Source organism: Eubalaena glacialis, chromosome 2 (assembly GCF_028564815.1).
Source record: "Eubalaena glacialis isolate mEubGla1 chromosome 2, mEubGla1.1.hap2.+ XY, whole genome shotgun sequence".
Classification (NCBI taxonomy): domain Eukaryota; kingdom Metazoa; phylum Chordata; class Mammalia; order Artiodactyla; family Balaenidae; genus Eubalaena; species Eubalaena glacialis.
In genome coordinates, this window is record NC_083717.1 from 168,044,957 (window position 1) to 168,061,212 (window position 16,256).

Here is a 16,256-nt window from a genome sequence, read left to right on the forward strand (position 1 = left end):
TAGTGGTAGAAGAGCTCCCGGAATCATCCTTCCGTCGCGTGCTTTTCCCCAAGTCACCTCGTATCGCGCCTCAACAACTCCCTGACACCAACCGCCTCGGACGCCGGACGCGCGCACGTTGGCTCGCAAAGCTCGTGCACGCGAGGCTCATGCACGCGCGAGCCCGCGAGCATGCGCTTCTCAGCTGCCCCGCCAAGAACACCCTCTCGTCCCTGACACCCCAATGCGCATGCGCACCAGGTGTTCCCGGCTTCGTTACTCATGTGTCCCAAGGTCTCTTCTCACTAGTACCCCGAATTCTCAATCCTTATCCCGTTTTAGCATGGCGTGAAAAGCTGTTTCTAGCAATTTTTACTTGTTTTTTCTTCTTTCCCCTTCTCTCATCTCTCCTTTGCACGTACTACCATTTAATTCAATATATATTTTATTTGCTTATCGTCTATCTTCTCTCACTAGAATGTAAGCTATATGAAGGTATGGATTTTGTCTATTTTTGTTGGCTGCTGTATCCCCATGGCAAGAACAGTGCCTGGCTTATGTTAGGTACTCAATTAATTAATAAATCCAAAGCCTTCCGTTAGAGATCTATAGTATTATTTCAGAGCTGGAAAAGACCGAGAAACTATATAGCTCTATTCTTAATTTACAGATGAGGACAAGACTCCCTTCATTGACTTTTTTGGTATCTTCCCAATACCACCGCAGCTTTCTTTTCTAATGGAATGAGAGTGGAACTCTAAGGGCATTGTGAGAATAGGTGTTTTGGGACTCGTTAACCAACCTTCAGTTTTTGCTTTGTCCTGTTTTCATTGAAACCTTGTATTTTAAAAAATTGGAATTTATGACAAACTTGTCAAACCCAATAAGCATTTGATATATACTTTTTTAAATGGCTGACTAAACCAAATCAGGAGATTATCTAAGTCTGATGAAGCAAAATGCTTATTGCTTGTATTAGTTTGCTAAGGCTGCCATATCAAAGTACCAAACTGGGCGGCTTGAACAACAGAAATTTATTTTGTCACAGTTCTGGAGGCTAGAAATCTGAGATCAAAGTGTTGAAATGATGATTTCTTCTGGGGCCTCTTTCCTTGGCTGGTAAAATTGCTGTCTTCTCCCTCTGTCTTCACACATGTTCTTTCCTCTGTGCACACAGGGCTGTGTCCAAATTTCCTCTTCTTATAAGAACACTGGGGCATAGTGGATTAGGGCCCACCCTAATGACCTCATTTAACCTTAATTACCTCTATAAAAGCCCTGTCTCCAAGTGTAGTCCCATACTGAGGTATCCAGAGTTAGGACTCAACATATGAATTTGGGGGGGGGGATAATTTAGCCCATAACATCAATTTATGTGAATTCCTTATGCAGAGGACAGGAATGACAGCAGAATCTCCAGAAAATGAAAAACAATTAGTCCAAAATATCATTTGAACAGCTAACAAATTGAACTTGTGGTATTTGTTTTTATTAGGTGCAATTTCCTGAAGAAAAGCTCATGGAAACTATTAAAAAGAAATGATTAAAAGTAACTGCTTTTTCTTTCAGACTTCTTTAAATTACCTCAAAATTCTCTTCCCAAAGATGTTTATTAAGTAAATACCTCTTATTTTGCCCAAAATGAAGTTTACCAAAAAGAAAATAAGTATCCTACACGGAAGGTTCTGTGTTTTTATTGATTAGAATTGTGTACAGTTGTAATCCTTCCATCATACACATAATATACAGTAACTATCAAGTGTCTGATACTAAAATAACTTACTGACAAATTCTAATATTGAACACAATAATTCTATCTCTATTAAAAATAAAAAAACAAAACCACTGAGTATCTTGGAAAATTTAAATTCAGACCGTTATTTAACAATTTGGAAATCTGAGTAATCCAACTTTAAGATGACTTTCTCATTGTTGAAGCTTGCTCTGTCAATGTGTGATTTGGGACTTCCTCTTGTCTGAAGCCATTCCTGCATATGACGGACTTTGGAGGTGGGACCTTGCAATTGTCCTTGCACTGTGCCCTGGTCAGTGTTCTGGACCCAGCCTACTAATCCAAGCTTTTTACCCTCAGCCTAAGGGAAAGAAATAGACAAGAGAGAGAAATCCAGTGAGATTGAACAAAACAAAATTAGACTACAATCTCTTGCCAGAATCTTGGCCTAGAATCAAGCCACTGAAACTAATTTGATATTGTCCAGAACAGTCAAAACAGAACTACAGCAAGGAGAATCTCATTGCTGATCTTAACATGCAGTGTTGACCACTTGACTCCATTTCCTTCTTCCACCCTATAAAACCAGGCACCAGAATTTTTCACTATGTTGTCAATCTGGTTAAGTACTAAAGATTTAAGACCAAATCAGATGCTTTCAAAATGGTTCCCTAAGGCTGATAGTTGTTAGGATACTGGAGTATATCTTGTTCATTTTCCATCTCCTAATCAAGAATCTACTGGGTATATTAAATAGAAAAGCATGAAGCTATTTGATCCTTCTTTTTTTCTTTAACCAAGACCACACCTAAACAAATCCAGATGATTAAGTGTCCAATATCTCTTTAAAGATCATTAGAGAGTATTTTACAATTTCCTGGGCAACGCAATCCATTGTTCTCACTGTAAAGAAACTGTCTAACCCAAGGTCTTTATGTTGCATCCAAAACCCACTTTCTCTCATCCTCCTAGAGAAGGAAAAAGCAGCTGGTGATCAGCTTCTAAACACCAAAGTTTCATGAGACTACATTAACTATTGTTTTCACTTGACTTTCTTCTGTCTAAATAATCACAATGTCTTTAATGTTGCATAAGCTTATGAAAATCATCTAATCACTGTAGTTGCTCTTTTCTTAGACTTTCCAATGTTCTTTCCTTTAAATCATTAACTGTGGAATGACTGAAAATTGGGGAAAGGTAGCAATGTTTTAGAGGCAATTTTATTTTTGTAAAATTTCCAATTAAGGATATTATAAAAGTTATTGATTGTTACATTCTATCTAAATAGAAGGGGTTAGATTACAAAAGAAAACGGGAGTTAACTTGATTGCATGTCCAAATGCCAGACTAGTGACCTAGTAAATATGGGAAATTGCTGGAGTTGGCCAAAGAAAAGGTTATGCATAGCAAAATTTGTTTGATGAGGAACTGAAGTATTCATCAAATCAGTTACGTTCAAAGCAAAGATGTGTTTGCATAATGAACAAAAGAGACTTTGGTCAAATAAATAACAATTTAAAGGATACAGAGGAAATTAAGGAATGAAGAAAAATAAGAGATACCTACAGCATGATTGAGTGTTGTAGATTGTGGCATTAAAAAAGAACGCAGAGAATGGATTTGAATAAGACTCCACATCCAGCTGACTTTGTGTAACAACTGCACTCTTCTACTCCATATTAACCTAGGGGAATGGGCTATCCCTAGTTCTTAGTTACCTTATATGGTAATTAGCTATAGGAATGATTGTGTTGAGTTTTGAGCAGGAGGTTATAACAGTACTGCTCAAAACTAATTTATTTAAATTTTAAATTGCAATGTGATTTATCTGAACTCTGAGAGTGAACAAAACACTCCCAACTTTGGTGTTGAGAATGGGGATTTCCTATGGGTTTTATTTGTGCACTCGATTCTGTTCTTATTTTATATATATACATACACACATATATATGTATATTTATTTATTTATTTGGTTGCACCAGGTCTTAGTTGTGGCAGGTGCGCTCCTTAGTTGCAGCTCACCAGCTCCTTAATTGTGGCATGCGAACTCTTAGTTGTAGCATTAATGTGGGATCTAGTTTCCTGACCAGGGATCGAACCCAGGCCCCTTGTATTGGGAGCATGGAGTCTTATCCACTGTGCCATCAGGGAAGTCCCTATTTTTATTTTTAAATGATAACATAATGTTGCTGAGTCATGTTCAGTTTTGAATGTATATCTAAACAAGTAAGCAGTGTTTTCTCCTAAGAAAATTCCAAAAAGCTAATTCTCCCTCATAATAATATTTCTGCTTGGATGGTCATCTGGAAACATTTTAACGAATATAATCACCAACTCTAGTCTCAATCTAAAAGGAAAGTACCCTCAAACCAATAACCTAGACTTCCACCTTAGGAAACTAGAAAGAGAAGAGCAAACCAAATCCAAAACAAGCAGAAAAAAGGAAATAATAAAGATTACAGCAGGAGTTAATAGAGGTAGAAAAAAGAAAGAAAAAAAGAAAGGAAGGAAGGAAAGCAGGAAGAAAGAAAAAATAAATGAAACCAAAAGTTGATTCTTTTTTTTTTTTTTTTTTTTTTTTTAATAGCTACTTTATTTATTTATTTATTTTTGGCTGTGTTGGGTCTTCGTTTCGTGCGAGGGCTTTCTCTAGTTGCGGCAAGCGGGGGCCACTCTTCATCGTGGTGCGGGGGCCACTCTTCATCGCGGTGCGCGGGCCTCTCGCTATCGCGGCCCCTCCCGTTGCGGGGCACAGGCTCCAGACGCGCAGGCTCAGCAGTTGTGGCTCACGGGCCCAGTTGCTCCGCGGCATGTGGGATCTTCCCAGACCAGGGCTCGAACCCGTGTCCCCTGCATTGGCAGGCAGATTCTCAACCACTGCGCCACCAGGGAAGCCCCCAAAAGTTGATTCTTTAAAAAGACCAACAAAGTTGTCAAACCTTAAGCTAGCCTGATCAATAAAAAAAAGAGAGAAGGCTCAAAGTACTGAAATCAGAAATGAAAGAGGGGACATTACCACCAACCTTACAAAAAAAAAAAAAGGATAATAAGGGAATAATATGAACAGTTGTATTCTAACAAATTAGATAACTTAGATTAAAAGAGCAGATACCTAGAAAGACTCAAAAACTACAGAAACTGAATTAAGAAGAAATAGAAAATCTGAATAGACCTATAACAAGAGATTGAATTAGTAATCAAAAACTGCCCATGATATGTCAATGGACATTTAGGTTGGTTCCATGTCCTGGCTATTGTAAATAGTGCTGCAATGAACACTGTGGTGCACGTCTCTTTTTGAATTATGGTTTTCTCAGGGTATATGCCCAGTAGTGGGATTGCTGGGTCATATGGTAGTTCTATTTTCAGTTTTTTAAGGAACCTCCATAATGTTTTCCATAGATATGGCACATATATACAATGGAATATTACTCAGCCATGAAAAGAAATGAAATTGAGTTATTTGTAGTGAGGTGGATGGACCTAGAGTCTGTCATACAGAGTGAAGTAAGTCAGAAAGGAAAAACAAATACCGTATGCTAATGCATATAGATGGAATCTAAAAGAAAAATGGTACTGATGAACCTAGTTGCAGGGCAGGAATAAAGAGGTAGGCATAGAGAATGGACTTGATGACATGGGATGGGAGGGCAAAGCTGGGGTGAAGTGAGAGTAGCATCGACGTATATACACTACGGAATGTTAAATAGTTGGCTGGTGGGAAGCAGCAGCATAGCACAGGGAGATCAGCTCAGTGCTTTGCGATGACCTAGAGGGTTGGGATAGGGAGGATGGGAGGGAGGCTCAAGAGGGAGGGGATGTGGGGACGTGTGTATGGGTGTGGCTGATTCGCTTTGTTGTGCAAATGAAACTAACACGGTATTGTGAAGCAATTATACTCCAATAAAGATGGTATTAAAGGGCTTCCCTAGTGGTGCAGTGGTTAAGAATCCGCCTGCCAATGTAGAGGACACGGGTTCGAGCCCTGGTCTGGGAAGATCCCACATGCTGCGGAGCCCGTGCGCCACAACTACTGAAGCCCACGTGCCACAACTACTGAGCCTGTGCTTTAGAGCCCGCGAGCCACAACTACTGAGCCCACGTGCCACAACTACAGAAGCCCGTGCGCCTAGAGCCCGTGCTCCGCAACAAGAAAAGCCATCGCAATGAGAAGCCCACGCTCCACAACAAAGAGTAGCCCCTGCTCACCACAACTAGAGAAAGCCCGCGTGCAGCAACTAAGACCCAAAGCAGCCAAAAATAAATAAATAAATTTATATTAAAAAAAAATGGGCAAAGGATTTGGAGACATTTCTCCAAAGAAGAAATATCTTCTTTCATGTGCCAATAAGCACATGAAAAGATGTTCAACATCATTAATCATTAGAAGGCAAACAAAACCACAATGAGGGTATACACATACACCAGAATATTACAGACCCTTAAAAGGGAAGGAAATTTGAACAGATGCTACAACATGGATGACTCTTAAGGATGTTATGCTAGTGAAATAAGCAAGTCAGGAAAAAAACCGAGTACTATATGATTCTACTTATATGAGTTACCTAGAGTAGTCAGATTCATAGAGACAGAAAGTAGAACTGTAACTGCCAGGGGCTAGGGAAGGGGGAATCAGGAGTTATTGTTTAATGAGTACAGAGTTTCAGCTTTGCAAGATGAAAAGAGTTCTGTGGATGGATGATGGTGATGGTACCACAACAATATGAATGTACTTAAGGTCACTGAACTGTACACTCAAAATGGTTAAAACGGCAAATTTTACATTATTTTACCACAATTAAAAAAAATGTGTTCTATAGTTTCCAAATATTTGGGAATTTTCCAGTTTTCTGTTATTGATGGCAGTTTAGTTTCATTATGGTCATAGGAGAACATGCTTTATATGACTTAAATCCTTTTAAATTCATTGATACTTCAAAACAAAACAACAAAAAACCACAATGAGATACCACTTCACACTCACCGGGATGGCTATAATAAAGAAGACAGACAATAACAATTGTTGACAATTCGGAGAAACTGGAATTCTCATGCATTGATAGTGGGACTGTAAAATGCTGCAGCTGCTTTGGAAAACTGCTTTGGCAGTTCCTCAAAAAGTTATACATGGAGTTATCATGTGACCCAGCAATCTACTCCTAGGTATATATACCCAAGTGAATTGAAAACAATGTTTACATAAAAACAAGTACATAAATGTTCACAGCATCATTATTTATAACAGCTAAAAAGTAGAAACAACCTAAATGTCCATGAATTGATGACTGGATATATACAATGTGTTATATCCATACAGTGGAATATTTTTTTAAACAATTATTTTATTATTTATTTATTTGGCCACACTGCGAGGCTTGTGGGATCTTAGTTCCCCAACCAGGGATTGAACCCAGGCCCTGGCAGTGAAAGCGCCGAGTTCTAACCACTGGACCGCCAGGGAATTCCCCATACAATGGAATATTACCCAGCCATAAAAAGAAATGAAGTACTGATATAAGCTACAACATGGATAAATCTTGAAAACATGTCAAGTGAAAGAAGCCAAACACAAAAGGCCACATATTGTATGATTCCATTTATATTAAATGTCCAGAATAGGCAAATCCATAGAGATAGAAATGAGGTTAGTGGTTGCCAGGGCCTGGGGGGATGAAGAGTGAGTTCTAATGGGTGTGGGGTTTCTTTTTGGGGTGATAAAATGTTCTGGAATTAGTGTACATCTTTATGAATACTAAAAAACCACTGTATTATACACTTTTTAAAAAATAAATTTATTTATTATTTATTTATTTATTATTATTTTTGGCTGCGTTGGGTCTTCGGTGCTGCGTGTGGGCTTTCTCTAGTTGCAGCGAGCAGGGGCTACTCTTTGTTGCGGTGCACAGGCTTCTCATTGCAGTGGCTTCTCCTGTTGTGGAGCACGGGCTCTAGGCACGCGGGCTTTGGTAGTTGTGGCTCGCAGGCTCTAGAGCACAGCCTCAGTAGTTGCAGTGCACGGGCTTAGTTGCTCTGCGGCATGTGGGATCTTCCCGGACCAGGGCTCGAACCTGTGTCCCCTGAATTGGCAGGCGGATTCTTAACCACTGCACCACCAGGGAAGACCTGTATTATACACTTTAAAAGGGTGAATTTTAAAAAAATATTTATTTAATTAATTAATTTATTTATTTATTTTTGGCTGCGTTGGGTCTTAGCTGCCTTAAGTGGGATCTTCGTTGCAGCGCAGGGGCTCTTCGTTGTGGTGCGCGGGCTTCTCTTTAGTTATGGCGTGCGGGCTCCAGAGCACGTGGGCTCTGTAGTTGTGGTGCACGGGCTCAGTAGTTGCGGCGAGTGGGCTTAGCTGCCCCGCGGAATGTGGGATCTTAGTTCCCCGACCAGGGATCGAACCCATGTCTCCTGCATTGGAAGGTGGATTCTTAACCACTGGACCACCAGGGAAGTCCCAAAAGGGTGAATTTTATGGAATGTGAATTATATTCCAACTTTTAAAAAAAATCCCTTCAAGTATTCTCATCATTCATTCTAGGAGTGATGGAATTTAATTAAGAGGCTAGATGATATCAACACATAAAAAGACTGTAGCAGGGGCTTCCCTGGTGGCGCAGTGGTTGAGAGTCTGCCTGCCAATGCAGGGGACACGGGTTTGAGCCCTGGTCTGGGAAGATCCCACATGCCGTGGAGCAACTAGGCCTGTGAGCCACAACTACTGAGCCTGCGCGTCTGGAGCCTGTGCTCCGCAACAAGAGAGGCCACGATAGTGAGAGGCCCGCGCACCCCGATGAAGAGTGGCCCCCGCTTGCCGCAACTAGAGAGAGCCCTAGCACAGAAATGAAGACCCAACATAGCAATCAATCAATCAATCAAGAAATAAATCTTAAAAAAAAAAAAAGACTGTAGCAAAACAAAATAATTGTTAAAATGAACACATATAATAAAATGATTATAAGTAGTCAAGAATAAGCTACAAGTCTAATTAAGGGGAAAAAAGGATGCCATTTTCCTTGCAGTTTTCCAAATCAATATTTGTTTTTCTGCATTCTTTTATTCTCTCTTTAAATTGAGGGGTGGGAGGCGCAGTAGAGAAAGATGGAGTATACTGCCATCTGGTCCTTTTCGCTCAACAACTTTAATTAATCTTTGAGGCTGCCACCTCCATTTACTAAATCACAGGAACTTACCATACAAAATTGGTAGCAAAGCTAATTGGAACATAGCTCTTGCTATGACTTTCAGTAATTCTTTTTTTCCAACAGGCACTTTATATATGAGCATGAAACAGGAGGAAATGATTTGCAAGTAATTGGAAAAAGAGATAGTGATATTTAACATTCATATTTCAAAGATTCAGGTTTGAATTTTAAGTATTACAGTCCCAGGAATGTGACACGTGGCAAGTTCTGCAGTCTTAACTCAGTATCTTTGGGGTTGGAGATACATTGGGAAGGCAATAGCCTGATACCCCTCTATAGAAGACAGAAGGCAAACTGAGATTGCATCTGTGTGTGCCCATTGAGGGAGGATTAGTGATATTAAGACAGAGGCTGTCAATAGTTTGTTCATCCCCTCAACTACTCCCTAATATCAAATAGGAATACCAGGCTCCATGTTCAATGTTACCATTACTTACCCTGGAATGGATAAAGTATTTTCATTAGAAAAGCTTCACCTGGAAAAGGTAATTGTTCTTTAAAAGCTAAAATGAGTGGAAAGGAATTACATAGGGGAATGGAAGAGGTTGAAAAAGGAAAGAGGTCTGAAGAAAATGCAGCAGCTGCAGAGCAAGCAATTAAATGTCACAAGTTCACTTAAATGCCATCTCTTTGATCAATGTTAACTTTCCTACAAGAATTGTGACTTGGTTTGATGATGCCACAACAGGGAGAACTGGGGAAGCCTTCTATTCCCCTTTGGAAAAGAGAAGCTCATCCATATGTGTCTAGGTACTCAAGTACCACTGTTAGAAAAGACCAATAGTAACAGTAGACAAATTTTCCATTTGCATTGTGTTTTACCCACTGCAAAGCATTTTCATACCCATTGTTTTACAAACCACCTCTTTGCCAGCCAGCTACCAAACAGAAAGCTTCTCCAATGCATATTTTTCAGGAACATGTCTCTTGTTCCCATGCTCATAACCTAGGTATGTCCCCAAAGCCTGTAAGCCACATACCTGAGTGTACTTGCGGAAAAACACACCTTGCACTTTCCCAAAAACTTCATAATCCACTGATATCAGGGTGTCCCCTTCTGCCATACTCATGCTCAGACCTGTCAGAGACCATGAAAGCAGAAAAGTAAAGGACTCATTATCCTATTCCCGGGCCCCCAATCCTGAGGCAGAAAGGGTCACACACACACCTTTCCATCGTTAACCACTGTGACCTCTCCCTGACCTTAAGGTGCCAGTACTTCGAAGTAATTGGTCACGTGTAAGCGCGGGTGTGTAAAGTTAACAGGAAGACACCCGGGCAAGGGAGCCCACAGAGGCCTCTTTTGGGGCAATTACCTGCTTATCCAGTTACCTCCCTACACCCATCCCCGATCCCGCTCCCTCTCCATCCCTCCCTTTCCCACACGAACCTGGCTTCCGCGCCCCTACCAGAATGCCCTCCTATTAATATTTTAGGGCTAATCGAACTGATGGGCACGCCCCGGGGCCCTGTCCCAGGCTCACCCTCCTCGTCCTCCTCTCCGGTGGACTAACCCGGAGACCACCAGGCCAACGGTTCCCCCGGTTGCGTAACCGCCGCGGCCGGTAGCTTAGAACGCGGCTCCTCTTTCGCTGTCTCTCATGCCCATCACCTCCGTCGGCCAATCACGCACGGCGCGCTCAGCCCAGAGCCCGCCCAGAGGGTGGGATTTCGGGACGCCAGTGTCTAGTAGCTCCAGAGCCTCCGATTGGCAGGGGGGCGGGATCTGTCCAGGGTATCGGCTACGATACTGCAGATCGAGCCCTCACCCCACCTCGGTCACTAAGCGCACGCCTTTTTTCATTTTCTCGCGGGGATAAAGACAAAGACGAAGAAACACTTGAGATAAATCCAATCATTCTGTAAATATTTACTGAGAGCCTCTGTGTGCCAGGCACAGTTCTAGGTGGTTGACATACGTTAATGAACAAAAAGGATCCCTGGACCGGAGGAGATTAAATTCTGGAGACAGATGATAAACACTAAACGTCATAAACAAACAAACAAATTAAATAGAAGACATACAACTTTTCTGCCCTTTTTCTCAGTTCTCCTCCAATTCTGAGTCATGCCTAAGTCTGGAATTGGTAGCAGCGGAGATAAGTGTATAGGAGGTCCCAGTGGATGTTATTTCTCCCTCTGTGATTCTGGAAGCGGCCCACCAGAGTCTACATTACTAAGAAAACTACAAACAATGCTTATCTAAAGCAATCAATTCATCAATCACAAGCACAAGCAAAATAACCCATAATCACAACTGAAGCAGTCAATCTAAGCCAAGTGACCAAGTTGCATGAATTTCTTTTGGGAGAAGGGAATTGTCAAGGGGAGTTGTGGGTGATGATTGTTAAAAATAGGGTCACCTTGCACCTATGGTCAACTAATCTATGACAAAGGAGGCAAAGATAAACAATGGAGAAAAGACAGTCACTTCAATAAGTGGTGCTGGGAAAACTGGACAGCTACATGTAAAAGAATGAAATTAGAACACTCCCTAACACCATACACAAAAATGAACTCAAAATGGATTCGAGACCTAAATGTAAGACCAGACACTATAAAAATCTTAGAGGAAAACATAGGAAGAACACTCTTTGACATAAATCACAGCAAGATCTTTTTCGATCCACCTCCTAGAGTAATGGAAATAAAAACAAAAATAAACAAATGGGACCTAATGAAACTTCAAAGCTTTTGCACAGCAAAGGAAACCATAAACAAGACGAAAAGACAACCCTCAGAATGGGAGAAAATATTTGCAAATGAATCAACGGACAAAGGATTAATCTCCAGAATATATAAACAGCTCATTCAGCTCAATATTAAAGAAACAAACAACCCAATCCAAAAATGGGCAGAAGACCTAAATAGACATTTCTCCAAAGAAGACATACAGATGGCCAAGAAGCACATGAAAAGATGCTCAACATCACTAATTATTAGAGAAATGCAAATCAAAACTACAATGAGGTATCACCTCACACCAGTTAGAATGGGCATCATCAGAAAATCTACAAACAACAAATGCTGGAGAGGGTGTGGAGAAAAGGGAACCCTCTTGCACTGTTGGTGGGGATGTAAATTGATACAGCCACTATGGAGAACAATATGGAGGTTCCTTAAAAAACTAAAAATAGATTTACCGTATGATCCAGCAATCCCACTACTGGGCATATACCCAGAGAAAACCATAATTCAAAAAGACATATGCACCCCAATGTTCATTGCAGCACTATTTACAATAGCCAGGACATGGAAGCAACCTAAATGCCCATCGACAGACGAATGGATAAAGAAGGTGTGGTACATATATACAATGGAATATTACTCAGCCATAAAAAGGAACGAAATTGAGTCATTTGTTGAGACGTGGATGGATCTAGAGACTGTCATACAGAGTGAAGTGGGTCGGAGGGAGAGAAACAAATATCGTATATTAACGCATGTGTGTGGAACCTAGAATGGTACAGATGAGCCCGTTTGCAGGGCAGAGGTTGAGACACAGATGTGGAGAGCGGGCATATGGACACCAAGGGGGGAAAACTGCGGTGGGGTGGGGATGGTGGTGTGCTGAATTGGGTGATTGGGATTGACATGTATACACTGATTTGTATGGGATTGACATGTATACACTGATTTGTATGGGATTGATGATTAATTAATTGATGATTGATGTAAGTATAAAAAAACAAACAAACAAAACAACTAATACTAAACTTTCATTGGGTTATCTGTATGGAAATACGTTAATATAAATGTTTCAGACATTACGTGAAATTTCTAAAAATCTTATATATTCTGGTATAATGTTATAAGTCATAATTCTAGTTATTACTTTAAAATGTATATCTCAGAAAAAACTAAATTTCCTTGTCAATTGCAAAAAAAAAAAAAAAAAAAAATAGGGTCACCTTAGAGATAACTAATGAGAACATACTGTATAGCACAGGGAACTTTACTTAATGCACTGTGGTGACCTAAATGGGAAGGAAATCCAAAAAAGAGGGGACATATGTATATGTATAGCTGATTCATTTTGCTGTACAGTAGAAACTAACACAACACTGTAAAGCAACTATACTCCAATAAAAATTAATTAAAAAAAAAAAGTAGGGTCACCTTGAAGGCATTTGAATACAGATACCCTTAAGATTAAGAATGTGTATGAAGGAAAACTGTGGTGTTTATTGTTGCTCTTTGGAGTGCCTGTGTACCTTACATCCCTTCACAACATAAGATTCCATTTGTGAATATGCCAGGTTGGCAGACTTGGCAAGGTGAGATGGATTTGCAATGGAAGCCATGGAGATTCATTATTCCATTAGTTCCCCACTACAAAGTGAGGATCCAGATCCTGGAGAATCATATAACCTCAGTGCTGGCGTTGGGGTGGGAGTGGGGTGGGAAGCTGAACTGAATTGTTACGCTTGGTAATATTTGAAAATAATGCTGAACAGAGTAACTGGCTGATGTTATTTAAAATTTATTTTTTAAAAACTAGTTTCTCTGTAGAATTAACCTATCGAGTATCTACTATGTATATACACTGCAGGATATACAAAGATGGATGGTATATAATCTTTGCCCTCAAAGAGTTTTTTATTTAGTGTAAGGGACAAATACGCGTGCAAATGATGACAATACAATGCACAACATGCTAATTCAATTCCACAAGCATCCATTGAGAGCTCATCATGAGCCAGCCCTGTGCTATAACAAGGACAGAAAATATTATGAGAACACAAAGGAGCAAAGAGATTCATTCTGGCTGGGAAGACTGGGAAAGCATTCTTGGAGGAACCAACATATTACCCAAGGTTACACAACCACAAACAGTAAGTGATGGAGCTGGGATTTAGTTCCAAGCAGTCTGAGTACAGAAACTACTCCCATGAATACTATGCTCCGCCACCTCCCAGTACGTGGAGCTTGGAGTAAGGCCACTGAGGTAAGAAAGAGCAAGTAGTCAGGTGTGGCTGGACCAGGGTTTCTCAACCCTGGCTGCACATTAGGACCTTGGGGAAAGCTTTGTAAAATACTGATACCCAGGCCTCACTCCCAGAAATTGCTTTCCAAGTAGTCCTAAAGCACAGCCAAGGTTCAGATGCCCTGGGCTAGCCTCTGGGGAGGCAAGACTGGAAAGGTAGGCTGGACCTAATCTGGCAAGCTGAAATACCATGCTAAGTTACCCGTTTCAACTTTATCCTGTAGGTAAAGAAGAAGCCACTGGGTAGGAGAATTATGGGGTCAGAAGTATTCAGGATAATTATTCTGGTAGCAGCCAGAAGGATAGGTTTGGGGAGCAGATGAATAGTAGTTAGGAGAGTGGTGCCATCCCAGTGAGAAGTGAGGAAGAAACTCACCTAGGGTTGTAGAAATGTAAAGGAGGGGACATATATAAGAGACATCGCAGAGTAACTTCAACAGAGCCTGCTGACCAGTTAGAGAGAGGGGGTGACAAAGTGGGAGGAGTAGAAGATAACTGATGCTTTCAGCACGAGAGGGAACACTGGAGAAGTAGATTGGGGAATGCGGAGGTGATCACAACTTCGTTTTCTGTCATATTGAGTTTGAGGTTCCTGAGGAACATTCATGTGCAAGTGCTACATGGGAATTTGGAAATTTGAGTCCGTAATTAAGGAGAGAGAACTAAGCTAGATATCATTTAAACATAGGTGAGACCTGAAATTTCAGCATTTGGCTGAAATCATTAAGGAAGAGAATGTCTGAAACTACATCTATATGAGAAATACGAGGGCCTTGGAGAACATCTACATTTGGGGGGCAGGTGAGGAAAAGACATAAATGCAAGGACATGAAAGAAGAAACCAAGAAGGCACACAGGAGCAAGTGAGAACAGAGTTCCAACGGAGAGAAAAATCAATGTCAAATGAGTAGGCGGAAGAAATAGCAGCTTTTGTCTTTAGGGTCATTGGAAGGTCACTGGTAGCCTAGCAGTTTAATAAAGCGGACAGAGGGGAACCAGACCACAATGGACTGGACAATGAGGGGGAGTCGAGGAAGTGGGGGCAGGAAATGTAAAGTTTTCTATTAAGAAGTGGAGAAGAGGAGAAGGGAATGGGACTCTAAGGTGAAAGGTGTGGTCAAGGGAAATGAGGCTTTTTTTGCAGGGCAAAGTTAAGCATATTTTAAAACCACAGAAGAGTGTGTGGATAGATATAACTTGAAGTTATCAAGATGCAGGGGTAAAGTGAGTCAGTTCCTGGAGGGTACTGAAAGGGACTAAGTCAAGAGAACTCAAGGAAAGACAAAGATTCTTCTTCCTCATAAACAAGAGGGAAAGAAGTCAAGACGGAGGGAGGCACCCTGGGAAATTCTGCCAGGCTGGAGGGGAGCTTCTGGAGTTGATGACAGGCAAGCCCCATGCTGAGATAATTGGGACCTTGAGAAGAGTGGGAAATGTCTGGAAATGCATACATAGAGAAGGCAGTGGAAAGTCAACTAGGAAAGAAAACAAGGCATAAAAGGACTGCCTTGGAGCACCACCAAGGCATTTCTTTATAACATGTAAAAGCTGTATTATGACATGTTGAAGTATTAACACCGACCACTGCTGTCTGTATTATTTTCCATGTGCATGAATCTTTTAAGTAGTTACAGGGAAAAAAGTAAGTTGCCTGTTCCAAAGAGCTTACACAAATGAACTGAAGTATGAAGACAAACTCTCTTCTGATGTTAGCAAGTTATGGAGTATCTTTAGTGCTGAAACCAGGCTATACTGAGCATTTTCGATCTGGTAGTGAACTTTATTATCATTACACTTGTCTGAGTCATTCTTGGGCCCTAAGAAGAAAGGGCCAGAGCTACCACGTGAGAGTAAAACATTATATCAAAATAATTAGATTGGCTACAAAAACTTCCCCCCTTCTGCGTAGCAAAACCTAGCCGAGTTGCTAAAATTTGACGCAAGCTCCAAACTATTTGCGAGGAAAAGCATGGAGAGATAGTATACAGCCGTACCTGGGGCCCGTACAAGGCAGCCGAACGTGCTAAGAAAGGCTATCAGCAGGCCCACTCCCGCTAAGGGGGCAGACACCGGAATCCTGCGGCAGAATGACTTGAGGGCACATCTAGGCGCTCCGTCTTTTGCCAGAGAAGGGCACACCCCAGGATCTGAGACCATCGCTCTGAGAAAAATCCAAGCTCTTTGATGGAGCCCCAGAAAAGCCTCGCCCACCCCATTCCCCCGTCCCCTAAGGGAAGAGCTGGACGGAGCTGCAGAGTTGGCGGGACACCGGGTCAAGCGACACTCTGGTCGACCGCGCCCGCGCCCGGGGCGGTGCCCGGTGGTGTGCGGACTGCGCTTGCGCACG

The 16,256-nt window shown here is 41.4% G+C and overlaps 2 protein-coding genes across 9 annotated transcripts in view; both read right to left on the minus strand.

Annotated features, from left to right (window-relative positions):
• MLH3 (mutL homolog 3) overlaps nt 1-192 on the minus strand; it is a 28,931-nt gene extending 28,739 nt beyond the window's left edge. The window contains exon 1 of one of the 5 annotated variants that reach the window (XR_009699443.1): nt 58-192. The gene's annotated coding sequence lies outside the window, so the exon portion shown is untranslated. The remainder of the gene's footprint in view (nt 1-57) is intronic. The other 4 variants (XM_061181074.1, XM_061181073.1, XM_061181069.1 and 1 more) reach the window with 4 other exon arrangements.
• Nucleotides 193-1,715: 1,523 nt separating this feature from the next.
• Nucleotides 1,716-16,222, minus strand: ACYP1 (acylphosphatase 1). 4 transcript variants are annotated; one of them, XM_061182736.1, is made up of 3 exons: nt 15,904-16,222; nt 9,903-10,000; nt 1,716-2,072 (listed from the first exon to the last, which is right to left on the minus strand). In XM_061182736.1, the coding sequence occupies exons 1-3, from the start codon at nt 16,064-16,066 to the stop codon at nt 1,857-1,859; spliced, it is 477 nt and encodes a 158-aa protein (XP_061038719.1). In that variant the 5' UTR covers nt 16,067-16,222; the 3' UTR covers nt 1,716-1,856. The 4 variants fall into 4 exon arrangements, with proteins under 4 accessions (XP_061038719.1, XP_061038722.1, XP_061038721.1 ...); XM_061182739.1 differs by lacking the exon at nt 15,904-16,222 and adding an exon at nt 10,313-10,401; XM_061182738.1 differs by lacking the exon at nt 15,904-16,222 and adding an exon at nt 10,407-10,877 and having other exon boundaries at nt 1,721-2,072.
• Between the last annotated feature and the right edge of the window lie 34 nt (nt 16,223-16,256).